This window comes from Myotis nattereri, assembly GCF_964212035.1.
Source record: "Myotis nattereri genome assembly, chromosome: 2".
Taxonomy (NCBI): domain Eukaryota; kingdom Metazoa; phylum Chordata; class Mammalia; order Chiroptera; family Vespertilionidae; genus Myotis; species Myotis nattereri.
The window spans coordinates 179677055-179704353 of record NC_138076.1 but is presented as its reverse complement, the minus strand read 5'-3'; the positions used below and the strand labels follow the sequence as shown (position 1 = coordinate 179704353).

Genomic DNA, 27299 nt, shown 5'->3' with positions numbered 1-27299 from the left:
TTACCTCATCTTGCTGCTCATGTAGCTCTGAGGAGCCTTGGAGATCTGTCTGCTCAGGCGGGGGTCTCTTTTAAGAGGAGTTTTCATAAATAAATCTACCTCTCTTCTAATACTTCAAAATGTTATAACTTCTTAAAGTTGTAAGAATAGTAGATGATTTTATAATGGCCTATCACTCAGAATCTTACCCTGTTAATTTGGAAAGAATGAGGTTGGTATTCAGCACTTCTTTGAAGCAGAGCCTATTACTTACTAGCTGCATTGCTTGCTTTTTCACAGAATGTTACATCTTCATTTAAGTCATAAGCTGAATTGTATGACCATGAAACCTACCAGTGTTCCCTCAATAGCGTGGTAACAATTTTTGTAAGAAAAAAAAACAAGTGGTAACAAAAATTATTTCCATTGTAGGAACAGAAAAGGAAGATAATACCAAAACAAAATTCCAGAATATATGAAGTCATTATGACTGAAAATCGTGTATTACACACATACTTCATATTTTTAATTTTATTATAATAATTGGTCTTTCCTGTCATCCCCACAGGCATGTTACAAAGATAAGTACAGTCTCCACTCTCATTATTTTTAACCACAGAAATGTAAACTGTTGATGTGTTAGCATTTAGGGACTAGAAAGCTGCAAAAAAGGAGTTTTTCTGTATCTTTTGGAAAACAGTATTGCGTTATAAGTGGAATTAGAACTAGTGAGTGGAAACGGAGTGTTCACATAGCCGTGTGCCGCCCTGAAGCTGTTGGTGCAGGTGGAGAGCGGTGCTGGATAAAGGGGGAAATCAAAGTGTACATACAGAGTATTCACATTTTGCCAACTTCTATTCCCCTAAAAACCCTAGTCTTTTCTTTGGATAATATTTCTCAGAATTCAGAACTCATTCTTTCCTTTCAGAAAACTGAGGACTGGGAGAAAAATAAGACTGAAGCAGACATGGAAGAGTATATATGGACAAATAGCTCCTCAGAAAAAAATATCCTGGAAACACTTCTCCAAATTAAAGCCGCAGAGAAAAACCTGGAAGTAACTAAAGAAGAGCTCCTTGGCACTAAAGAGATTGAAGAGTACAAAAAGTGCGTTGTTAGTCTTAAGAACGAAGGGGACAGTGAAAGTACTCTTTCTCAGTACAAAGACTCAGTGAAGAGACTATTAAATTTGACATGAATTATGTAGAAAAATATGCTTGGTTTATTTTATGACCTATATGTAATTATCTAATTTGATATAAAGTTGAAAATGTTAAAAAATATTGTTTTACTTTCGAGTTAAAATTATTCCTTTCATACTAATGCACAAAAGACAATGAATATTCACAAATTTTCTTACTATACTCTGGGGCAATTAGACTCATTAGATCTCTGATTTCTTCTGGTTCTAACATGTTTTGATTTTACTTCTATTATAACAACTTTAGAATTTAAATGCAGATAATATATTTATTTTGTCACCTGCTACATTGTTTCCCTACACAGTAGCACTTATTGGATGCTTCTGAATTGTAATTGTGATTATTTCAGAAGTGAGGTCTAGAACCGGGCCCCATGCAGTCAGTGTTTTGTTTACATAACTGCTGTCCACCCAATGCATTTTTGCAGATGTCAGTTCTGATTAGAATCAGGTCTTTGGGAGTATTTTCTAACCTAAAAAATTGGTTCCATCCCTCTATTTTGGGGTCACTTTATATTGATTCATTTCTGTTTAGTATCTTACTTTCTATTTCCTGGGCCTCATTTCTCCAAACTCAACCTGAAAATGGAGATTAACTGGTATTCATTGCTTGATTCCCCAGGGAGAGCTTCCACAGCTCAGGAAAGAGATGAGGCATAAGGAGTGTAAGTGGAATAAATGACAGATCACCCATCTCCCCCCACTCTCCTTCCCCCAGGAAGCCAGGACCAAGCAATGCTCACCACACAGGGAGGGTCTGGGCCTTCCTGCAGAGCCTTGCTCACTTGAGCAATGCCCTAAGAAGCATTCCATTCCATTTAGCTGTCAACTCAGGATTTTTAAGTATATCTGGAGGTCATTTCTTAACACTTCCAAAGTTGTCCACAAGTGATTAACTTAAAATAAAAATAAAGGCATTATTGAGTTTCTTTACCTAAGACTTGTTTTAGAGGACAGAATTAGAGGACATAAATGAAAGCCAAAAGGAATTTCAAAACAGTTGCCCAAAAGATGTATATAAAATGAAGGTATGATTTGGTATTAGCAAGCCCAAGAGTTGGTAGGTTAGAAAGGACAACAATATGGCTTTGAGTGCAAAAAGGAGAGAGGTATGTTGTATTTCATTGGATGAAAATACTGAATGAAAAGCAAAGTAGATAAAACTGAATTTTTAGATCAGGTTTCAAGCATACATGAGTGCATTGAAATGTTACATTTTTAGAGACTCAGTTAGGAAAACTCAGCTGCAGAAAGAAACAGGACTGAAGAAGGAAACATTTGGAAGGAACATGTGAAGAGGTGGTGGATTAGGATCATCAGTCCTATAGTAATAGTACAGTGCAGGTGTCAGCAGGGGCAGAAATGATCTATAATAATAAAAGCGTAATATGCAAATTAGAACAGACATCATTCCAGATCAGGGGTGGGCAAACTTTTTGACACAAGGGCCACAATGGGTTCTTAAACTGGACCGGAGGGCCAGAACAAAAGCATGGATGGAGTGTTTGTGTGAACTAATATAAATTCAAAGTAAACATCATTACATAAAAGGGTACGGTCTTTTTTTTGTTTTAATTTTATTCATTTCAAACGGGCCGGATCCGGCCCGCGGGCCGTAGTTTGCCCACAGCTGTTCCAGATGAAGCCGGGGCTGCGAGGGAAGCCCAGGTGCCTGCTCGCGGCCAGAGGGAAGCAAGCCTAGGTCCTGCGTGCTAGAGGGAAGCCGGTGCTGGCAGCCAGGGGAAGGAAGGCCTGCTCTTGCACAAATTTCATGCATTGGGCCTCTAGTGTGTAATAAAGAGTTTGACCTTTCCCAAAGGTCTGGCTTCTCCCTGTAGCTTCTGGGAGGTAATCTATGCCATACCTCATAGAAGTGTCTTTGTTTAACGCTGAGCTGCTCACAATGATTTTTAGGGTGGGGCTGGCCACACCTGATAGTCTTAGGCATGTCAGAAAAACCAACCATGTTATTTTGGGTGGGGGCTTTGAGTCATCTGGTAAATCAGTGCACCTGGCAACTGAGATCAACCACAGGTAATCAGTCAATCATACCTATGTAATGGAGCCTCAGTAAAAACTTTAAACATGAGGCTCAGGCAAGCTTTCCTGCTTGGCAATACTCTGGGCATGTCAGACCCTGGAACGGTGAGGAATCCATCCTGCCTCCAGGGGTAGAGGACACCAGAAGCTGTGAGTTTTTTTTGTTTTTTGTTTTTAAATTCTTTATTGTTTAAAGTATGACATGAGTCTCCTTTTTCTTCCCCCATTGACCTCTCCCCTGCCACCTCCTCCCCCAAACACAAGATCCCTCCCCCCCCCGCCCCCATCTGTGTCCATTGGTTTTGCTTATATGCATGCATACAAGTCCTTTGGTTGATCTCTTACCCCCTCACCCCCCACTTTCCCTCATAGGTTGGACAGACTGTTGGATGCTTCTATGTCTCTGGTTCTATTTTTGTTCATCAGTTTATGTTATTCACTATATCCCACAAATGAGTGAAATCATGTGATAGTTACCTTTCTCTGACTAGCTTATTTCACTTAGCATAATACTCTCTAGTTCAGGGGTGGGCAACCTTTTTGTGACTGTGTGCCAAAACCAGCAAAATCTCTGGCTCAAAATTCTTCTGCGTGCCAACCCTAATTTTTTGAGGACATGTTACGCCTACTTGTGATAGTCAGAAAACTTTATGACTCCGTTTGATATTATCAGTGGGACTTTTGATGCTGCATCACTGATGACAGAGATTTTACATCAGGTTTATATTTCATGACCTTCAGAGATATGCACGAGCTACTGCTTTCATCCGTCAGGCTACTCCTATGAAGAGACTTAACAAAATTCATCACTGAGAACAAAGATTCACAAGCGTATGTGGATGAAACCAAAACACTGGTCGGATCTAGGAAGGCAGGGAGAGTTAAGGCAGAGGCATAGAAATTGCTCTTCCCCTCTCTCGTCAATCCATGTCTATGGTCTTTAAGATAACTTGTTATGTAAAATTATTTATCTAAGATGCACCTACACTGAATTTATCTGAAAAATAAAAAAGTTGATATTAAGAAAAAATTGTAAATGGAAGATTATAAGAGAGGGTTTCGCGTGCCAGCAAAAGTTACTGGAGTGCCATGTTTGGCACGCGTGCCAGGGGTTGCCCACCCATGCTCTAGTTCCATCCATGCTGTTGCAAATGTTAAGAACTCCTTCTTTTTTACAGCAGTGTAGTATTCCATTGTGTAGCTGTACCACAGTTTTCTAATCCACTCATCTGCTGATGGGCACTTAGGCTGTTTCCAGATCTTAGCTATGGTAAATTGTGCTGCTATGAACATAGGGGTGCATATATCCTTTCTGATTGGTGTTTCTGTTTTCTTGGGATACATTCCTAGAAGTGGGATTACTGGGTCAAATATAAGTTCCATTTTTAATTTTTTGAGGAAATACCATGCTGTTCTCCACAATGGCTACACCAGTCTGCATTCCCACCAGCAGTGCAAGAGGGTTCCGTTTTCTCTGCATCCTCGCCAGCAATTGTCAAGTTTGTTGATTTGTTGATGATAGCCATCCTGACAGGTGTGAGATGGTACCTCGTTTTGATTTGCATCTCTCGGATGATTAGTGACTTTGATCATGTCTTCATATGTCTCTTGGCCTTCTGTATGTCCTCTTTCAAGAAGTGTCTACTTAGGTCCTTTGCCCATTTTTTGATTGGATTGTTTATCTTCCTTTTGTTGTATGAGTTCCCTGTAAATTTTGGAGATTAAACCCTTATTGGAGATAACATTGGAAAATATGTTCTCCCATGCAGTGGGCTTTCTTGTTGTTTTGTTGATGGTTTCTTTTGCTGTGCAGAAGCTTTTTATTTTGATGTAGCCCCATTTGTTTATTTTCTCCTTAGTTTCCATTGCCCTAGGAGCTGTATCAGTGAAGATATTGCTATGACATATGTCTGCTATTTTGCTGCCTATGGAGTCTTCTAAGATTTTTATGATTTCCCGTCTTTAAGTTCTTTATCCATTTTGAATTTATTTTTGTGTATGGTGTAAGTTGGTGTTCTAGTTTCATTTTTTTGCATGTATCTGTCCAATTTTCCCAGCACCATTTATTGAAGAGACTGTCCTTGACTCCATTGTATGCTTTTGCCTTTTTTGTCAAATATTAATTGAGCATAATGGCTTTGGTTGATCTCTGGGGAAGCTGTGAGTTTTGAATATTTCTGGACTTCATCCTATGAGCTTCTCCCTTGGCTGATTTTAATCTGTATACTTTCCCTATAGTAAACCACAACTGTGAGTATGACAGCTCTCATTGAGTTCTGTGAATTCTAGTAAGTTATTGAACCTGAGGATGGTTTGGGAACCCCTGCCCTACCCGGAATTTAGAGTTGGTGTCAGAAGTGAGGATGGTCTTGTACAGGACTGTGACCTTTAACCTTTGCAGTTTAGCTAACTGACCTGAAGGCTCTCGGACTGAGGCTTGACCCTAGGATCGCAAACTCTTAGAACTGTAAGATTAATACAAAACCGCCTCCAAAGATAACAGCTGCCATCATTGTAATTTTAGCCATAATTAAACAGCACTGTTTGTCAATAAGATCCTTGTCCTTTAAACTATTAAGTGGCCCAATATATACAGTGAACATTACCGTATTCATCCTTATAATGAGGAAGGATTCTAGGGGATGCTGCTGGTGTTGATCTGCAATCATTTCTGAGTTCAAACTCTTAAGAAGTTGCTTAAACATGTAGGCAAAAAAATAAAACTTGTCTTCTTAATGATAGGGTACTTTATTTCTTTCTTGGCGTATATTCTTTCCAATATTGGTCAGTATTTCATAATAATGGACAATTACAGACTTAAACCCATACCAAAACTGACTACCTACAATGTTGGAGAGATTTCAGTATTGTGGTTATATCCCTGATGGGTGTAACAACCTTCACAGTAGTTGTTGACAGGGCCCTGACATCTTTGTTTCTTAATGGTTTAAGTTCTATTCAGGAGCGCTCTTTGGTCCCTTTGACTTTCATTAGGACGTGGCTTCCAGGCCTGGCTGTGTTTGATGCTTCTTGGCTGCCTCTGGCCTGGTTGCTTCTCCAGTCTAAGTTTACTCCGTCTATCTGATGGTCAAAGTTAGGGGCTGAAGAAGAGGAGTGTGAGTTTGTTTTCTTACAAAGGTAAAATATATTTTCCCCAAGTTGTGGTTATTTCTCTAAAACTATCAATTTTTAAGGAATGAGTAAAATTCTTAGAAACCCCAAGGAAGAAAAAAACCTTATTTTCTAGCAGCCCTACTTTGTGGGGAAGCTTAAATAATTTGTACACATTTGAAAGGAAAGCAATCTTCAAAAAATGTATATAGAAATAATTTTGAAAGACAGCTTCCTGAATTACTTATTTAAATATAAATTTAGGATAATTTAAATCTCGATAATCCCCTAAATAGCAAGGCCTTTCCCCCCCTAATGTATTAAGAAGGAAATTGAACAAATTTATGGTCCTATATAATAAAGAGCTAATATTCTAATTAGTCCAAATAGCAGAACGACTGTCCAGATGACCTTCCAGACTAAGCCAGGGCTGCGAGGGCCGGCTGAGACTGTGCAGGGCTGCGAGGGCTGGCCAGGACTTCAAGGACCGAGCCCCTACACAACTTTCATGCATTGGGCCTCTAGTATTATAAATAGCGAGTTAAGGCAAACTGATTAAATTTTTTAATTCAGACTTATTTATGATTAATATGAGGGAATAGTACTATTTTATTAATCTTATAAGATTTTTCTCTTCTATATTCTTTGTGGTTATGGCTGTCAATATCTATTCTCACGTTAAAAACAGTTTCAGGGATGAGATTAAGGACCTGTAGTTTCAGATCGTTAGAGACTTGAATTACAACTTTCTATCTACATTTATTAAGAGTTAAAGGATAAATCTGGTGTAAGAAGTGGACAGAGCTGAAATACCTAGTGCTAAGCTTTACATATGAGTAAACTATACAAGTAAGGGATGTAAACTAGAATTCCCAAGCTTTATTCAACAGAAGTTAACATAAAACTCAAAAGATCTCCATGCCATAAGTATTGAAAGGCATGTTATCTTTAGAAAATGAAGATGGATTAGGATTGAGAAGCATGGAACATAGAAAACTATATAAAAATCAGGAAGCATTTGCTTAAGCCACTGTAAGATTTTATTAACCTGTAACAATAATTTGACCTTGATGATAGACAAATAAGATATTACAGTATTTTTTCTCCTTGTATCCCATGCTTATTAGGAAAATGGAGGCTTTTAGTCTAACAGTGATTTCAAGCATGAACTTTTTTGGAAACAGATTTTCTGTTAAGTCCCGGCTTCACTATTTACTAGGTGTGTGACTTTAGGCAAGATACTTAGTCTCTTTTCTCCTCAGTTTCCTCATCTGTGTAATGGGATAATCCTACATAATAAAAGGCTAGTATGCAAATTGACCGAACGGCAGAATGACTGGTCGCTATGACGCGCACTGACAACCACAGGGAAGATGCTCAATGCAGGCGCTACGCCCAGTGGTCAGTGCACTCCCACAGGAGGAGCGCCACTCAGCCAGAAGCTGGGCTCATGGCACAGCGGTGGTGGCAGGAGCCTCTCATGCCTCCGTGGCAGCACTAAGGATGTCCGACTGCCAGCAGAGAGCAGGCCTAAGCCATCGATAGGACATCCCCCAAGAGCTCCCTGTGTGAGAGGGTGCAGGCCAGGCTGAGGGACACCCCCCCAAGTGCACGATTTTTGTGCACAGGGCCTCTAGTAGAAGTATAATGGTTAATATTAGTTTATCTGACTCAGAATTATTAGGATTCAGGGAGTTAATAAATGTATAGCATTTAGAACCATATCTCTCACATGATGCTAAATAACTGCAGAAGTCAGAATTTTAGAAAATTGACAAAGAATACACTATTCAAAAAAAAGTAAATAATAAAAAAAGTTCTGTTTATCAAGCATTAGTGTGTTTTTTTAGACATTGGTGGTAGTGGGCATCCCATGCAATTATTTTTGAAACAAACTGCCCTTGTCGTACACAAAACTAAAAATGATACTCTTGAAATCTTACAATCTCTTACAACTTTTACTATTAAGAGTTCTCCTTCAGAATGTTACATTTTTTTCCTTTGCCTGGATCCTGACTTTCTCTGTCCTGGTTTATACTGGCCCTGCTTCTTTTGACAGCATCCAGATGCCAGGATGACTATACAGCAGCAAAGAAAGAGGACAGAGGTACAAAGGGCCACAGGAATCAACCACGTCTTTGAAGTCACAGATGTCCCATCTGGTGTTTTGTCTTCGTTCTCAGATGTGTGGTTTCTGCTGTTGTACCCTTTGGTTTTGTTCAGTAACTGCTTGCTGCTGTTGAGTCGGGATGGAATGGGCATATGAGAAAGTTTTGTGTCTATGGGCACAAAGAAAGGAGAAATAGTCTTGTTATCTGGATTGTTGATGAAATCAGCACTGGGTGACACCTTATTTTTTTTTGTGGCAATGGAACCATTCAGGGAAATTAATCTTGCCCAAGAATCTGTGGTTAATTCCTCGGAATACCTGGTATGGGTTGCGTTAACCAACTCTTGATGTGTGGTTGATGATGGAGCCTCTATTGATGTTAGCATTTGGTTTATCATGGTGGTTTGTTGTTTATCTAAATTCATAGTTTTTAGATTTCTTAGTCTGTCCCATCTATCAGATGAAGAACGGGTATTTAGATATGTGGGAGGTGATTGTCCAAAAACCAGCAAATCTGGGTCTATACCTGAAAGATAAATAAGGCATCATTCATGTTATTTCTATTTTAAAAGAAAGGACCATATTCCTGGCTGGTGTGACTCAGTGGTTGAGCTTCAACCAGGAAGCAAGAGGTGACCAGTTTGATTCCCTGTGAGGGCACATGCCTGGTTGCTGGCTCAATCACAGCAGGGGTGTGTACAAGAGGCAGCTGATCAATGATGTTCCTCTCGCATCTATGTTTCTATTTATCCCTCTCCCTCCTCTCTCTCTAAAAATCAATAAAAACTTTTTTTTTTTAAAAGAAAGGACCATAAAATATAGTTTGGAGAAGTCTCAGGTTTTGCTGGTATGAGTTATTGAACTAAGATAACTGCTTACTTCTGAATGGCTTAGAAACATACTGGCCATATTTTATTTATCTAAGCTTTCCAGGACATTTCCTTTTATGAACAGATTTAGCTATATCATGGAGAGTACTTCCTGTCTGCCAGTGCTTTGGGGCAACAATAGTGAGTGGTAGTGCAAGAGCTACAAAAACAGTAACCATTTGAGAGATATAGCACTTTTAAATAAACAAAGTAGGTCCTGAGCCTGGCCAGCATGGCTCAGTGGTTGAGTATCGATCCATGAACCAGGAGGTCACGGTTCAATTCCCTTTCAGGGCACATGCCCATTTGGGAGCTCGATCCCCAATAGGGGGCGTGCAGGAGGCAGCCCATCAATGATTCTCTCTTATCATTAATGTTTCTAACTCTCCCTCTCTCTGAAATCAATAAAAACATATTTTAAAAAACTAGGCCCTGAGCAGTGTAACTGTATTCAAATCATGAGCAAAACCCTAAATTTCATCCCTTTCCAGTGCCTGAGGGTCCTGATTTTGTCTTCACTATTTTCTCTTATCTTGTAAACTAACTCCTTTTCTTCTGACTTCAGACCAGTGTAAATATTGCTTTGACTTTAAATTGGAAGAAAAAACTGAGTAGCTTTCCAATAGTCCCTGATAGCAATCTCCCTCCCTGTGCCCCTCTTCTCTCTCTCTTCCTCCCTGTCCCTTCCCTTCCCCAAACATTCCTACATCCATTTCCTTCATTTCTGACTTTAGTTTTTGCCACCTTAACTATTCTGGCAAAATTATGCTTCTGAGGTTATCAGTACAGTGGGGCCTTGACTTGCGAGTGTCCCGACTAAGGAATTTTTTGAGATACCAGCTGTCTCTCCAGGGATTTTTTGCATTGAGTTGACAGAGTAATTTGAGTTAACGAGCTCCTTAACGAGCTCAGTCTCGGAAAGAATTAAACTGGTAAGTCAAGGCCCCACTGTAGTTTCTCGTGGCTTCCCTCCTGTCCTTGATATTGCTGGCCACCCTTTTAAAAAACTTCTTCCATGACTCTCAGTAGAGTGCCTGCCTCTCATTCCCGCCCCCCTCCCCCGCTTCCTTTTGCTGGTTCTTTTCTTGGTCCCAACTGGTTGTGCAATTTTCACAACCTTTAGTTCTTGGTCTTCCACTGTATTTTCTCTTCATCTCATACCCACTCCAAAGAGAGTATTCTCATCAACTGTCACGACTACAATGCTAGCACTGGAAACCACATGCCAGTTTCTTCCTCTCTCCTGACCTCTGATCTCATTTCTCCTGTGTTCTACTGGAGGCAGACATGTCCTGTCATCACTGCACGTCCCCAAAGCCGGCATCATCTTGTCTGCCTCTGTCTGACACAGTAGCATTGCCATTCTATCATCACTCATGGTGGAATCTGCCAGCCAAGTGATTTTGATTCCTCTCTTCCTATATCGAAAAAGTAATGTCATCCAATTCCTTCCCAATTCGCTGGTCGCCATCCCTGCTCATCCTTACACCTCCCATGACCTTGTCTGGATCCACTGCCTTCCTGACTGGGTTGTCTAACCTGCATCCTGCATAGAGTTTTCCTAGGCTCAGAGCACCAGACACACCTTGAACGATGGCATTTTATCATTAGGTACCTTTTACTCTACTCTGACCACAGCCCTTCTGGTACCTGGCCTACCCTACCTCCCCCATATTGTCAGTGCAGCCCCAAACGTGCCCTGTTGTAGCCCCACCAGTGTTCTTACTTTCCCGTGGTGCGACACAGAACTCCTTGTCCTGGCTCTTCCTTGAAGCCTCTGAATTATCTAGCTTGCTTTACTCTCCCCTTCTTTTGAACCTTTGTACTTGTAAGACTTGTCACATCAACTAGATTTTTAAAAATTAAATTTAATGGGGTGACATTTGTCAACCTGATCATATACAACTAGATTTTTAAGGAGATTGAAGGCAGATACATGCTGCAGTCTTCTGCAATGTTGAGCACAGCCTGCACATTGATAAATTACCTCCTTTGTATTTTGATGATAAAAACCTATTATTTTTTATGTTTATTAATTTGCACCTGAGATGATTATACACATGGGAAAAGGACACTTAAAATTTTTTTTCTAAAATAAAATATAATGGTTGTCTTAGGACCAATGATATGTTAATACTAGAGGTCCAGTGCATGAAATTCGTGCACAGGGCAAGGGGGCTGTCCCTCAGCCCAGCCTGCACCCTCTCCAATCTGGCACCCCTTGGACACTAACAATCCAGGACTGCTGGCTCCCAACCGCTCACATGCCTGCCTGCCTGATTGCCCCTAACCGTTTTTGCCTGCCAGCCTGATCACCCCCTAACCACTCCTTTGCCAGCCTGATCGACGCCTAACGGCTTCCCTGCCGGCTTGGTTTCCCCCAACTGCCCTCCCCTGTGGGTCTGGTTGCCCCTAAATGCCCCTCCCCTGCCAGCCTGGTGCCCCCCCCCCCCCAACTGCCCTCCCCTGCTGGCCATCTTGTGTGAGGGTGTGACGGTCAATTTGCATTATTACCTTTTTATTATATAGGATATGTAAGCCTTGGTGCAGTCGTTGCCCCTGACATCCACCTTGGTAGAGTCTGTGTATGCAGTGTCTACAGGCCCCAGAACTACCGTTTCGCTTTCTTTTATTTCTTAGTGGTGTCCTCAGCCACAGCAGTAGAAATGCCTATCTACTTTGGCTCCTGATGAGGGCTCATGTTATCAATGAAACATGATGCTTAACCTCTTGTTCAATCACTTGATTTGTTATCACCTGGGATAAACTCATCATTGCTGAATTTGTCATTGCTGAACATGTCAAACTAAAGGGAATTTCCTTTTAGTTTTCTATCCAGGATGCTAAAAACCTGTCTGCCTGAGTGCCCAGAGTTCACTGAAAAATAATGATTTAGGGATTCCTTCGTGGCTATTGCCAGCTAGTTTCTAGGTCACGTGCCTCTACTAGGATATTGCCAACATTCTTCAAAATACAAACAGAATAGAGACCATTACCGTCCGTTACGTTATATAAAATGGCACTGGTTCCAGGCTCCAATATGCAGCTTTCCAGCGTCGGGCAGTGGATATGGAGGCAGTTGACATTGTCGTGCATGGGATCGTGGTAGAAGACAGCCAAGTTACAGGCAACTGGAAGGGAACAGGCAAAGTACCTCTGCAGTGGTCCTGACTTGTGCCCCTTTGATGAGCTCTGAGAACATATTTCTTTCAAGAACATCGGATTCACATGTGAACTATAATAAGTGTCCTCTTAAAAGAAAACACCTACTGATTTCTTCTAAGTCATCTTTCATATATTCCCTCTCACATGGGATCACCTACAACAGTGATGGCGAACCTTTTGAGCTCGGTGTGTCAGCATTTTGAAAAACCCTAACTTAACTCTGGTGCTGTGTCACATATAGAAATTTTTTGATATTGGCAACCATAGTAAAACAAAGACTTGTATTTTTGATATTTATTTTATATATTTAAATGCCATTTAACAAAGAAAAATCAACCAAAAAAAATGAGTTCGCGTGTTACCTCTGACACGTGTGTCATAGGTTCGCCATTACTGACCTAGAATCATTTCCCAATCCCATGAAAAATTCAATTGGCTACAAAAACTTCTGAGGATATGGATATATATTCAGATTTCTAGGCGCAGTAGCCCTCTCGGAATGCTAAAGTACTGGAGTTCACCAGAGAAAGAAGTGGGAAAATGCAGTGACAACTACTGAATCAGAAGAGGGAATAACAGGAAGGGCAAAAATAGCAAAGACTACATTACAGGGTGGGGCCAGATGGTGGAAAGGCAGCTGGCCTTGACCCTGACTGCAGGTGTGCTCTGGCCCTATGGTGCAAAAGCACATCCAATGAACAGCACAATCAGTGTCCTTCGGGAGTAGAGAGAGAAGAATGTCAGCATTTGGATTTTAGCAATTTCCCTCATGTTCAGAAGTAAATTGATGCCATGAGAAAATGCTGAGAAGGTACTGCCTCTCCCTGCCCACTCCCCCCCACCCCCCCTCAGTGAAAGTGTCTGGAATTAGAAGCATCTCTTAGAAGTACATTATTTGCTCATCTTCCTTTTTCTAAGTAAAATTACTCCTTAAAATATATGGTGTTATTGCTGGAAAACCTAAAGTCATATTTGTTTTTTGTTTTGTTTTTTAATATATTTTATTGATTTTTTACAGAGAGGAAGGGAGAGGGATAGAGAGTTAGAAACATTGATGAGAGAGAAACATCGATCAGCTGCCTCCTGCACACCCTCTCCTGGGGATGTGCCCGCAACCAAGGTACATGTCCTTGACCGGAATCGAACCTGGGACCCTTGAGTCCACAGGCTGACGCTCTATCCACTGAGCCAAACTGGTTAAGGCTAAAGTCATATTTGTTGAATGCAGATCTTCAGTCTGTCCTCCCTAACGTGCAACATATATTTCCCTGCTGCCCTGGAGTGGGAACCACTTGATGGGGAATATCCATTGGCCAAAAGGTATCAACTCCTCTAATAAAATAAGATTACAGAGCCATGGTGTACGATTACCAGACCTCAGCGATGCTGAAAGCTGCTGTGGAATTGCTGTTGCTGAACCTGTACTCCTGTGTAAGGTGATCTGTGGGAAGTGCCTGTCCCCCATTACTTCTGGGACACCCATGTTTCTACACTGTGTACTTTCCCAGTAGGAGAAAGAATGGGACAAAAGTCAGTAATACAGCCCTAGCTGGATTGGCTCTATGGATAGAGCGTCAACCTGTGGACTGAAGGATCCCGGGTTCAATTCCAGTCAAGGGCACATTCCCGGGGTTGTGGGCTTGATCCCCAGTAGGGAAAATGCAGGAGGCAGCCGATCAATGATTCTCTCTCATCATTGATGTTTGTATCTCTACCTCTCTCTTCCTCTCTGAAGTCAGTAAAAATGTATTTTTAAAATGTCATTAATACATTGCTAATACATTACGGATTACAAACACATTCCCTGAGGCTATGCTGTAAAGTCTAAAGCAGCGGTTCTCAACCTGTGGGTCGTGACCCCTTTGGGGGTCGAATGACCCTTTCACAGGGGTCGCCTAAGACCATCGGAAAACACATATATAATTACATATTGTTTTTCTGACTAATCACTATGCTTTAATTATGTTCAATTTGTAACAATGAAAATACATCCTGCATATCAGATATTTACGTTACGATTCATAACAGTAGCAAAATTACAGTTATGAAGTAGCAATGAAAATAATTTTATGGTTGGGGGTCACCACAACATGAGGAACTGTGTTAAAGGGTCGCGGCATTAGGAAGGTTGAGAACCACTGGCCTAAAGGAAAGGAATAAAAATTATTCAATTTTCGACATTCAATTTCTGATAAGAAAGTTGGTGCTGTAGGGAACAGTTTTACATCTCCGTGTACATTTGGGGTCCCCTCTGAGCAGGTTCGCTATTGCAGGATTGTGGCACTTTTAAGATCTGGCTTCGAGCTGGAAACTGAGAGGTGTGTTTGTGCCCTTTCTTCTGGAGAAAGACAGTCACAACTTGGAAGCCACAGGATGCTTCCTGGAACTCAACTGGATGCTTGTACTGTCCTGAAGGTCCAGAGGCCACGGCTTCCCTCGTGTTCAGAGGTAAATTGATGCCAGGAGAAAATGCAGAGAAGGTATACCCTCCCCCACAGCCTGTCAGTGAAGGTGTTGGGAATGAGAAGAATCTCTAAGGTGAAAATCTGGGCCCTGGCAAATTTGGTTCAGTGGACAGAGCATCGGCCTGCAGATTGAAGGGCCCCGGGTTTGATTCTGGTCAAGGGCACATGCCTGGGTTGTGGGCTTGATCCCCAATAGGGGTGTGCAGGAGGCAGGAAGCAGCCAATCAGTTCTTCTCTCTCATCATTGATGTTTCTTTCTCTCCCTTCCTCTCTGAAATAAGTAAAAATATATATAAAAAAAAAATAGCCAAGTGGCATATGAGGGGATACCTGTATTTTTTTTGAAAAACTGGATTGGCTACCTTTTCAAAAGATTTCCCTTTAATAAAGTAATTGCTCTCCTCTGTGCCTGATTAACTTCTGAGGACTTAGCCTGTGACAGCATCGCACACTGTGGTCTTTTGACAGTTTTTTTTTCAATTTTTTTGACAGTTAGTTTAGATTCTCCAAGTAACTCTAATTTGCATTCCAAAAATCTTACATGCATATTGGATAGGAGGCATCGGCAATTAACAAGTCAGAATCCAACCACGGAAAGAAAGTGTGGAACAACCAAGAGAAATAATTTAAAGTGGTGTGTAGCTTTGTTGCTTCTTTTTAAGTAGCTTTAACATCTTGGAAGAATGAAAAATAAATGAAAGAAGTCTTTAGACAATTGCAAGTTAAAATTCTGTAACAATGAAATATTTTCCGAAGTACAGGCTTTTGTGGATGTTCTATGGATGACATTAAATCCTGATTCTGGATTGCAGACTAAACATATCTGTTAGGATATTTTGAAAATTAATCTCTCCTTTCTTCCTTATCTTTTTGTTTTTCTATTTGACATATATCTCCCTATTTGTTTCAAAATGTGAACCCAACCTAAATTCCTGTTTAATACATCTCACATTTGGTCAACACAAGCAAACACATTTAAAAATTTTGAACTGATATCAATGTCACCAAAAGAACTTTGAAAAGGAAATTATTTGTAAAATTAAATATGCTGTTTTGGGCTATAGGAATGTTGTTAGTTGACACTTGGGGAAATATTTTCATTTCGCACTTTAGTGAAGGAAAGAGGATTCTCTGTTTCCTGTAGATTCCATAGCATTTGGGGTCATGGCTAGGTTTGTAGATCAAGCCTACACTGTCCCAAACGGCAAAGTCAGTCTCAATGTCTCTCCATCCCCACTCCTCTCCCTCATCTCAGGGCATCTTTCCTAGTTGTTTTCAACTGTTCACTGGACCCTCTGCCCAGGACTCCTTACTTAGGTCTTCATTTTGGAAGTTTCCTCTTAGTTTTGCTCAGGCATATCATTGACACTTACCATCCTTCCTCAGACAGCAGCTCCTACTGCATTTCTGGCCAGTGCTTTCAGAATAATACCTCAAGAACTGAGCTCCCATCTTCTGAGACTCCTCCAGGTTGACCAGAAGACCCGGGAAGCGACGGATCCAGCAGTCCCTGTAAAAAACGGTGGGTGAGCAGAGGGCGTCTGAAGTCCACCCCATGCTTAGGAGCAAGATCACGTATGCTGCCACCACTGCCACATGCATTTCCCTGGTAAGGAGATTCGGCAAGAAGTCTGACGTCCAGGCAGAAGCTGGAGCTGACCATCAGGGTTTAGGGCAGTTTCTGGGCTTCAGGGCTGTTGCTAAGGAACAGCTTCCTTGGAACTCTCCTGGAGGGTCATGTTCTAGAAAAACGAGGCTGTTCTTTGACTGCATATTGATTTTTCTTTCGTTTCTTCCCGGTTGAATCCCAGGTGAACATTTGATTTGCTGGTGTTAAATTCTGAACACTTTTCAGGCCATTTCAATACTTTGTCCTTTAGCCTCTTAAAGATGTGGGTTCTCTCCTCTCCTTTCTTCTTTCTCTGAAAGTGAATCACCACAAACACCTTTTACTAAGTAAATATAAAGGCAAGTGGAAATCCTAGCCAAGTGTCTTTCTGAGGACAACAATAGTTTAGTCATTTGACGTCAGATAAAGGAGGGATCCATTTCACCAGAAACAAGACATCATTTTGTAAGGAACTTGTGTGACTATAGACTCCCCCACCCCACCCCCCCCAATCTCTTTCTCCCCTGGTATAAAATTTTTGTTTTCACTTTAAAAAAAAAAAAAAGAAAAAGAAAAAGAAAGAAACCTTGAAAGTAAATGAAAACAGAAAATAAAATTAAAGTTTTTAATTTTGCTGTGATTTTGAAAACATTGAATATGGATCCTGGTCACTTCTCAGGGTGAGGCATTTTTTTTGCCAAAGCCAGACAAAAGCTTTCTTAAAAGAAGACTACAAAGATTTTGCAAAAAGAACAGCCTCATAATGTAGATGGAATAAGCACCCATTAAGGTGTATATTGTCCAATCAAAAATAAAAGGTGTAATTCACAATGAAAATTGTGAAGACGTTCACGTTGGGAGTTGGGATTTGTCTGATCTGCTTTCTGATATTCACGTTTGGAAGTTATAAAGTAGCCTTCTGGGTGAAGCTGATTCATAAAGACACAGTATTTCTGATTGAAGCAGACTAGTTGCAAAGAAATGTGCATTAGGAAAATGGTAAAGTGTTTTTAGATTGCTAAATATTAGTAAAATTACTTCCATGGCAATGCTAAACATTGAACATATATTAAAGGCAGTGAAACTAGCCTCTTACTTTCATGAAAACTGTATGTTTTATGTCCCAGGATATTCAAGATGACATTAGTTCAAAGCATAAAACTTGCTTTTTTTGGTTTCCATTTTACACAGAGCATCAGTGGTAATCAGCTTTGGGCATAAAGTACTATTCTTTTTTTCATTCAAGTAAACTTTTCCTATCCTGGGATCTACATTTCTTCCCTACTTTTTTGCACAATGACTCATTCACTGACTTGACAGAAATTAACATTCTTTGAACTTTCATTTCACCACCTGTTTCCTAATAATAGCCTATCACATCTTTTGAGTTTTAGAAACATAAATATTAGTAATCAATAATAAAGAGGAAAATATTCAAAAGACTGAATGACTTTAAAAACAAAACATTTGCCCTACCTGGTTTGGCTTACTGGCTAGAGCAGTGATGGCGAACCTTTTGAGCTCGGTGTGTCAGCATTTTGAAAAACCCTAACTTAACTCTGGTGCCGTGTCACATATAGAAAATTTTTGATATTTGCAACCATAGTAAAACAAAGACTTATATTTTTGATATTTATTTTATATATTTAAATGCCATTTAACAAAGAAAAATCAACCAAAAAAATGAGTTCGCGTGTCACCTCTGACATGCGTATCATAGGTTCGCCATCACTGGGCTAGAGCATTGGCCTGCGGACAGAGGGTCCCAGCTTCCATTCCGGTCAAGGGCACATACTTAGGTTGCATGCGCGATCCCCAGCCCCGGTTGGGGCTCATATGGGAGGTAACCAATTGATGCGTCTTTTTTATGTCCATGTTTCTCTCTGTCTCTCCCCCTCCCTTTCACTCTCTCTAAAAACCAATAGAAAAATATCCTCGGGTGAGGATTAAGAACAACAAAAAACATTTACTTTCTTCCAGGCAATAATTACATTACGTGTTAACTCCTACCCTTGCATAAGCCACATAAAATACACTGAAAATGATATATATTTTATTCTAATGAACTCATAGAAAGCAGGTTTCAGGTGCTTACCTGCAAACAATCTGACTATTCAATCTGTTCCATGGGGGGAGGGGAGACAAGCTCCCTAATGGCAAAGCAAGGAGCAGAGGAACAAAAAATTACCCCTGTTTTTCTATGAGATTGCATCGCTATTCTGGTTAGTTCATGCCCTGGGAGCATAAGCCAGAAAGACTACTTTCTAACCTCGTAACCTCCACATCTTTCATCACATCAAATGTAGTTTCTCTTGTGTGATCTAATTCCTTGACATTCTCATGTTCCCTGCAGGGATAATGGAACAATCCACAATTGTTCAATCCTTTTGCTATCGAATGATGTTCAAGTGAAGGTCAAAGTTGCATTTTGGAGGGGGACAGTGAGGGTGGGGTGGGGAGAGGACATCTGTAATACTTTCAACAATAAAGATAAATTTAAAAAAATTAAATCTACAAATTCCAATGTAAAGGCATGCTTCAAAATTTTATAAACTTTTTTTGGTGATTGCATAAATATTGAGCCTTGGAATGAGTAACTTCTTAAAGCCAAGTATTTTGAAAAGGAGAGCTGGAACATGGACCACAGGGCGCAGGGAGGATTACACAACGGGCATAGAGATGGGGCCCAGCCGCATCTAGTCTCAACCGTGCCCATGTGAGAGGAAATTGCAGAAACCAGAAAGCAACTACAACTCTGAATAAAACATTGCTAAAGAGCTTTGAAATACCCAGGATCTTTGCACTATTGCCATGCGGTGATATATTGTACTTATTTCCAAGAGGGTACTCTTGAGAGAAGTTCAAAAATTAGATTTCTGCCTTAAAAGCCACTCATCTTTCCCAAGAGCCTGGTTCAGTAGCTCTGGTGTGGGAAGCAGAATTCTTATTTTTATAAATAAATGCCCCAGATGATTTCCTAAGATGTTTGAAAAGCACTGATATAGGTGATTGAAATAAATGGAAGTTTTGTCTCTGTGTATATGTTCAACCTAGTTTATATAGAGCCATTTTAAGAACTGTGCTACTTTAAATTGCTCCATATGCTTTAAGAAAGGAAAATTTGACTTGGCTTGTTAAAACAAATAAAAAAGTTGTCCTAGTCCTAGCTGGTTTGGCTTAGTGGATAGAACGTTGGCCTGTGGACCCAAGCGTCCTGGGTTCGATTCCGGTCAAGGGCATATATTTCAGTTGCAGTCTCCTCCCTGGCCAGGGCCCTGTTTGGAGCAAGTGCAGGAGGCAACCAATCGATATGTTTCTGTCACATCGATATTTCTGTCTGTCTTTCCCTCTCTCTTCCACTCTCTCTAAAAATCAACGGAAAAATATTCTCGAGTGAGGATAAAAAAAAAAAGTTTTCTAGGAATATTGGAGGGACTGAAAAATAAAGATAATTTTTAAGTGGTAGTGAAGTAATAGCACAGGTTTACTAAATTCAGAAGATGTTTGAAAAACAGTCAATATTTCATCCTTATTTTAAAGATGCTAATTGTGTATTTACTGAACATTTTCATTTCATCACTTGATAAAATTGATGCAAATTTTAAAGAAATCGGGTCTGAGAAATATAAATGTCATACATTTTTTAAAAAGTGTTTTGTTTTATTAAATTGCTATACATTCATTTAAAAGAACCAGACCATATAGAAAAATATAAAAAGAAATAAAAACTATTCAAGATCTTATAATCTTAACATTTTGGAAAATCCTTCTAGGCATCTCTAAAAAACAGATGCATGTACACAATTTTACGTGAATGGATTCATAGTGGTTTAGAACCTGAGTCCTTTTTTTTTTTTTTAAATCTCCACCCGGGATATGTTTTTACTGATTTTTAAAGGAGAGAGAAACATTGATGTGAGAAAGAAACAGCGATTGGTTGACTCCTGTATTCACCCAACCTGGGATTGAACCTGCAACCTAGATATCTGCCCTGACTGGGATTTGAACCCACAACCTTTTGGTGTATGGCCACTGAGCCACCCGGCCAGTGCTAGAATTTGTTTGTTTGTCTTTTAATCCATTATAAATTTATATTTTTCAGTGTCTCTAAAGCAGTGGTTCTCAACCTTTGGGTCGCGACTCCATTGGGGGTCGAATGACCCTTTCACAGGGGTTGCCTAAGATCATCGGAAACCACATATATAATTACATATTGTTTTTGTGATTAATCACCATGCTTTAATTATGTTCAATTTGTAACAATGAAAATACATCCTGCATATCAGATATTTACATTACGAGTCATAACAGTAGCAAACTTACAGTTATGAAGTAGCAACAAAAATAATTTTATGGTTGGGGGTCACCACAACATGAAGAACTGTATTAAAGGGTCACGGCATTAGGAAGGTTGAGAACCACTGCTCTAAAGGAAGATGTCTACATCAAAAGTTGTAATCGCTCTGATATTTCATTCTCTATATGTGTGAAAATTTGCTCTGCACCATACCTTCCTCAGCTCTGAAAGAGTATAAACATAGTACTGCAGTCTGGGTAAAGCCCAACAGTGCCTGGCACTATTATGTATAATGATAACATTCAGTAAATGGTAACAGCAATTATTATACATTGTTTCCCAATTTTTTTATTGTTAAAGCAAAATTAAGATAAACATCTTGTACTTACATTTTCCCCCATTCTAGGTCAAAAGGTATATTTTCCATAAATTCTTAAAGAACTAGCCTAACTCTGTGTTTGAGCATTATTTTAGCCTCTGTAAAAAAGATGGTGATGTAAAGTGCTTAAAGTGAATCATAGCTACCACAAAGGCCTGTCTTTGTTATTCAGTGATCAGTCAATAACAGATCTATAAAATTATGCCTTCAGGTATATATAAGCAATATTTTCATGAGCTTAGACATAATATTTTACATCCTTTGTAAATCAAAGACTTTATATTGCTCTTCTAGTTTAACAGAAATCTTACTGTGTGCTATTTAAAAGACTCAATCTTTTAAGATGCTTCCAGTACTAAATGATGTTATCCTGTCGGGACCAAGAAGCTTACAGGATCAGTGCCCAGTGTTGTCAAACTAACACCCCAGATTCCCTGTCCGAGTTGATCTTGCTCTGATAATATTACCATGGGAGATTTGCCGTTCTAAAGCACATCATTCTTTGAGCGTGATTTTTTTTTTTTTTTGGCCTGTTTTTAAAAGGCAAGAAAATACCAGTCTGAGGCGTATCTATGACGGTTGGGAAACAAAAGCGCCATTGGTGAAAGATTCTAAAGGGCTGAGGAGAGACTAAGAGCCTGTTCTTCTTGGCTGACCACTGAACCTGGCATTGTCGCTGATGGAGGCACAAATACACCCCAGGTCCAAATCTCTTCGAGGCAGGGGGTGCCTCCCAGGCCCAAGTTCCCCAGCGAAATGCCTGGTCCTGGACATGGAACTTTATCAACCAAAGAGGTTGCTAAAGTCATGGTTACTCGCTCCCCAAGAACCTTAGAATGTCTCAACTGCACCCTCATTGAGGACAAGGTGAAAGGTCCAGGTGAGAATGACGTTTGATGATAAAGGCCAGGTGGAACAAGGTGAAAAGCTAGAAGTTTTTTTCATGGAATCTAAGAGGCAAGTCATAACTCCATCTTTATTTCCTTCACTTTTTCCAGGGAGGCCAGAATCTACTTGATTTTTTTTTTTCTGTCTTTAAAATTTTAGTTCCTTATTCATGGTGGATTTTAAAGAAAATAATGGGTGACATCACCTTACTGAGAAGCAGCTAAGTTGCATTGAGAGAAGCACAAATGGAACCAAACAATGTGTTGAAAGAATTTCTTGTTTTACAGATAGGACTGTCTTCTCTGGTTTTGAACTTTCGCCATCCTAAGTTAAAGTGTTAATCAGCATTGGAGTATCTTCTGTTCGAAATAGGGGAACCGTACTTGTTAAGAAGGTGTTATTTAACAATTTGTTATTCAGGAAGAAAGCTGAAGCTTGTAATAATAAAACCAATGTCCAAATACATAAAAAACAAACCAAAACACATATTCTCCCCAAGTTAAGGACTATCATGGTTGGTTCTCAAATCTTGGTGTGAGAAAGTTTTCAAGGCTGTTTTGTAAGATAAGAGTGAACCACCTCCTCCTCCCTCCCAATCCTGTCCCTCCCCAGGATTAATTCATATCTCATGGCAACCCAAGGTCCTTCATATTATGTGGGGTGAGCTTTCTAGTATTTGCAATGCGAGGGAAGTCGAGGAAGAAGTGGTCCTTCCTTAAGCAGTTAGTCCTCAGTGTGAGAGGGAGGGGAAGGAAGGATAACAGCGGGGCAAGAAAAGCTGCCTCTCTAGGCCAATATGAGCAAAAGTGGCCCGGCTTTCTGTCCAAAGATAACATTTCCTAATGGCTAGTCCAACAAGCCGGAACAGGGAAAGCAACGACTTTCCTATATGTTAGAAAGTATTTTAAAAGAGGGCACGAGATCTAACTTTAGTTGAGTTGTACTTCTTTCTTTTAATAGCATTAGTCGGATAACGGGCCGCAGCAGCAAATACAAGCTCTTCTGCTTCCCAGGCCTTTATTCCGGGTCCACCCCATGCTCTGAGCCCCGCAGGACCTGCTGCCAACTGGCTGGACTCTGCAAGATGGCTCCTGCACAATGACAAGTCCCAGACGCAGCTGTAGGTGCCACCTACGCGACCCGCGACCCGAGGCTGCCAGTGAGCCTCAGCCCTTGGGACACGAAGCGGGGCTGGGCCAGAGGGGCAATCCCAGAGGCGATGTTTCCTTGACTCCCTAGACCCCAGACTTTCCTCACCCCTTTCCTCCCACGCCGGTCTCCCTGGCTTTTTGTCTTAGCCCCTCGTACAGCAGCGTCTGGAAGAGAAAGCAGACTGGCTGCGTCTCGCCTCCAGTCCCCGGGCGGGCGAGCACCGCTGCAGACCCCGCAGGCTGCAGAGCCGCCGCGCCCGGCGCGCGGGGGAGGCTGCGGGGCCGCGCTGCCCGCCCCCCGCGCGGCCGGGTCGGAGGCCCGCAGCCGCCAGCCCTCCCGGGAAGCCGGGGCCCGCCCGCGGGTCTGCGGGCCGCAGGGGTCCTGCGGGCGGAAGTGCGGAGCGCGGCGTGGGAGGAGGCGGCGCGGGCCGGGGCTGGGTCCGCTCCCGGCTGACGCGGCCCGGGACGGCCCGCGCGGGGACCGCCGCCTCCCCACGCCCGGCGCGCGCCCGCCGGCCCTTGTTTGGCGTTGAGCGCGCCCGGGAGGACAGGGTCGCCGCTCGGGGGCAGCGCGACGGAGCCCAGCGGCCGGGCCGGGAGGAGGGGCTGCCTCAGCGGTGCCGCCGCCACCCAGATCTGCCGGCCTCCTCCTCCTCCTCCTCCGGCGCCAGCCCCCGGCGCGCCCAGCCGGAACCCGGCGAGCGCGGGGCGGAGAGGCGAGCGCGCAGAGCTGGCGGGCCCCGCCGCGGCCCCCGCCATGTCGGCGGAGGAGATGGTGCAGATCCGCCTGGAGGACCGCTGCTACCCGGTGAGCAAGAGGAAGCTGATCGAGCAGAGCGACTACTTCCGCGCCCTCTACCGCTCCGGCATGCGCGAGGCCCTGCGCGCCGAGGCGGGCGGCCCCGAGGTGCAGCAGCTGCGCGGCCTGAGCGCCCCGGGCCTGCGCCTGGTGCTGGACTTCATCAACGCCGGCGGCGCCCGCGAGGGCTGGCTCCTGGGCCCGCGGGGCGACCAGGGCGGGGGCGCGGCGGCCGAGGAGGAGGACCTGGACGAGGCGAGCCTGCTGTCCGAGCTGGTGGAGGCGGCCTCCTTCCTGCAGGTCACGTCCCTGCTGCAGCTGCTGCTGTCCCAGGTGCGGCTCACCAACTGCCTGGAGCTGTACCGCCTGGCGCAGGTGTACGGGCTGCCCGACCTGCAGGAGGCCTGCCTGCGCTTCATGGTCGTCCACTTCCACGAGGTGCTGTGCCAGCCTCAGTTCCACCTCCTGGGCTCTCCTGCGCCAGCCCCCGGCGATGGCAGCCTGAAGCAGAGGCTGAGGGAGGCCCGGATGACGGGGACTCCGGTCCTCGTGGCCCTGGGGGACTTCTTGGGGGGACCCTTGGCCCCTCACCCCTACCAGGGGGAGCCTCCGTCCATGCTCAGGTATGAGGAGATGACGGAACGTTGGTTCCCGCTGGCCAACAACCTTCCTCCCGACCTGGTGAACGTCCGGGGGTACGGGTCTGCCATCCTGGACAACTACCTCTTCATCGTGGGCGGGTACAGGATCACCAGCCAGGAGATCTCCGCTGCGCATTCCTACAACCCCAGCACCAACGAGTGGCTCCAGGTGGCCTCCATGAACCAGAAGAGGTAAGCACGCAGCAGAGCTCTGCTGCCTCCTCCTTCATTGCCCTCCTGTTTGCCGGGCAGTCGCCGGAGGCTGTGCAGAGGTGGGAATGGCACCTCCAGGACTGTGGTTGGCCTTGAAGCTGGCCAAGCTCCCAATGCACTAAGGACTTTAAAGGAAGAAAAGGCCCCAAGGAAGTCTGCAAGCTGAGTGGTTTCCTTGCAGGTATTGTGCCTGTAGGCCAGCTGCGTTCTTGGCCTTTATCCCAGTGGGAGAAAACATGTGGTGGTTTCCTAAGATGCTTAAAACTGTTCTTTAATTTTGCTTTTATTTTTACCTTTATTTTATTTTATTTTATTTTTTTTAGGCTCCGATCCTGATAATGATGACACATTGGGCAATAACCTGTATCCCTGACTTTGGGGGATTGTTTGTTGATGTTGTTAATGACTTTCGAGCCTCCCACACTGGAGCACCACAGGAGATGATATTTGGGATTGTGTTAATATTACCTGTATAGGACTGTCTTTCTTATTTTTTTATCCTCTCTTTTGCATCTCACTTCCTCCCCAGATTGTCATCATTATTGACCCAAAGCTTGAGTCTGGAAGTGGTCACCTACCGTATTAGAATATTTCCACCCACCTCAACCTTCTCCCTTCCCATCCTGCAAAACCCTCCCAATATGAACTTGGGTGACTTAAACAAAGGAAGTGAAAAGCGGGGGTAGAGAAAGGAGTCAGGAAAGGAATAGGAAAACAGAAGCAAAGAAGATACAGGAAGAGGTGGTAGGAAATAGAGATGGTAGAGCCCAAAATGAGCCAGAGCCATTCAGAAGTGGGAGAAGAATCAATGTAACCCAAGAAAGGACAAGAATACAAGAATACCCTTTCTTCTGGTCCACCTGTATCCATCTCCAGCGCCCCATGCTTCCTGCCCTGAAGCATGGAGCAAGGAGTCAGGGGACTCACCACTTCTTAAAGAAAGTCTTAACAGGAATGGGGAAGCCATTACACATGTTTACTTCACTTGAGGGGCATCCCAGGCCAGGGGGAACACTAGCTTTATTTCTAACTATAGTGTAAGTGTTCCTTTTTCTAATGATTAAAAATAATATGTAATTATTCTAGAAAATTGGAAAAAGGAAAAGAATAAAGAAGCAGAAAGGCTATCACTGCTACTCCCTCCTTCCTAGAGGCAGTAGCCATCTACAGGTTAGCATATTTTCTTTCAGCCCCTTTTTAGCTAAGATGACATCATATTTAAAAATTGATGTCAGGAATATTATTACTATTATTTTTTAAAATACATTTTTATTGGTTTCAGAGAGGAAGGGAGAGGAAGAGAGAGATAGAAACATCAATGATGAGGGCGAATTTGATTGGCTATCTCCTGCACTCCCCCCACTGGGTATAGAGCCAGCAACCTGGGCATGTGCTCTGACCAGGAATTGAACTGCCACCTCCTGGTTCATAGGTCAGTGCTCAACCATTGAGCCACTCTAGTTGGACAAGAATATTATTTTTAAACAAATTCTAGGAGCTTTACTTAAAGCAACAAAGAAACATTCAGTGGTTATGAGTGATGCTCAGATTAGGGGTGTAAGGCCCAGCAGGTTGTCTGTCACCTCTACACACATGTCTTCTGCTGTATCAACTGGTGCTCAGCACACCTCCCATAGTTCCACAACTCTCTCACTAAACCTCATAATTCTTTTCTTTCTTTTTTTTTTTAAATATATTTTATTGATTTTTTACAAAGAGGAAGGGAGAGAGATAGAGAGTTAGAAACATCGATGAGCGAGAAACATCGATCAGCTGCCTCCTGCACATCTCCTACTGGGGATGTGCCCACAACCCAGGTACATGCCCTTGACCGGAATCGAACCTGGGACCCTTCAGTCCGCAAGCCGACGCTCTATCCACTGAGCCAAACCGGTTTCGGCTCTTTTCTTTCTTGACAAATCTTTGGTAGTCTTCTGTACCTCTCCCCCCCCATGCCCACCCCAAGGAATATCCTTTCAGTCCTCTTTGAAAAAAAATTAAAGTATTCGAGTAATGCCTGAATTCATGCTTAGAAAATTGCAACTGACATGAAAAATTATTATAGAGTAAAAAAGTCTATCTATAGACATACTTATATATTTAAATATATATTAATACTTATGAATTATAAATGTATATTCATATAAATATGTTGATAGTGCTTAATAGGGGAAAATGATGTACATGGGGTGTGTATATATAACATACATGTATATTTTTACTCAAATTGAGTAAGTTATGCTGATTATTATAGCACTTGATATTTCCACTTGACATTATTGTAGCTGACAGTTTTTTCTATATCAACAAACAGATCCACCCCAGTCTTGTTAATGGCTATGTAGTATTTCAGCCCATGTATGTACCATAATGTAATTAACT

General features: G+C 42.3%; 3 protein-coding genes across 4 annotated transcripts in view; 2 read left to right on the top strand and 1 right to left on the bottom strand.

Moving 5' to 3' along the window:
• The window catches only part of MRPS35 (mitochondrial ribosomal protein S35), a 34777-nt gene extending 32044 nt beyond the window's left edge, over positions 1-2733 (top strand). The window contains exon 8 of the mRNA XM_081082693.1: positions 908-2733. Coding sequence (XP_080938819.1) covers positions 908-1177 — 270 coding nt within the window. The 3' untranslated portion in view covers positions 1178-2733. The remainder of the gene's footprint in view (positions 1-907) is intronic.
• Positions 2734-7355: 4622 nt separating this feature from the next.
• Positions 7356-24951, bottom strand: MANSC4 (MANSC domain containing 4). Of its 2 annotated transcripts, XM_081082692.1 has the most exons (5): positions 24787-24951; positions 16314-16862; positions 12307-12441; positions 8760-8967; positions 7356-8610 (listed from the first exon to the last, which is right to left on the bottom strand). In XM_081082692.1, exons 2-5 carry the CDS (start codon positions 16540-16542, stop codon positions 8511-8513), a joined length of 672 nt encoding a protein of 223 aa, XP_080938818.1. In that variant the 5' UTR covers positions 16543-16862; positions 24787-24951; the 3' UTR covers positions 7356-8510. The 2 variants fall into 2 exon arrangements, with proteins under 2 accessions (XP_080938818.1, XP_080938817.1); XM_081082691.1 differs by having other exon boundaries at positions 7362-8967; positions 24787-24935.
• KLHL42 (kelch like family member 42) overlaps positions 23890-27299 on the top strand; it is a 20458-nt gene continuing 17048 nt past the window's right edge. The window contains exon 1 of the mRNA XM_081082690.1: positions 23890-24896. Within this exon, the coding sequence (XP_080938816.1) occupies positions 24022-24896 (875 nt within the window). The 5' untranslated portion in view covers positions 23890-24021. The remainder of the gene's footprint in view (positions 24897-27299) is intronic.

Excerpts from the sequence above, each read along its gene's own strand:
- MANSC4 (XM_081082691.1), bottom strand. The coding sequence starts at position 16,542 with ATGCATGTGGCAGTGGTGGCAGCATACGTGATCTTGCTCCTAAGCATG. Across the intron at positions 12,442-16,313 it reads CTGCTGTCTGAGGAAGGATG|TTGCCTGTAACTTGGCTGTC; the intron begins GTAAGTGTCAAT and ends GTTCCCTTCCAG. Across the intron at positions 8,968-12,306 it reads TTTATATAACGTAACGGACG|GTATAGACCCAGATTTGCTG; the intron begins GTAATGGTCTCT and ends TTTATCTTTCAG.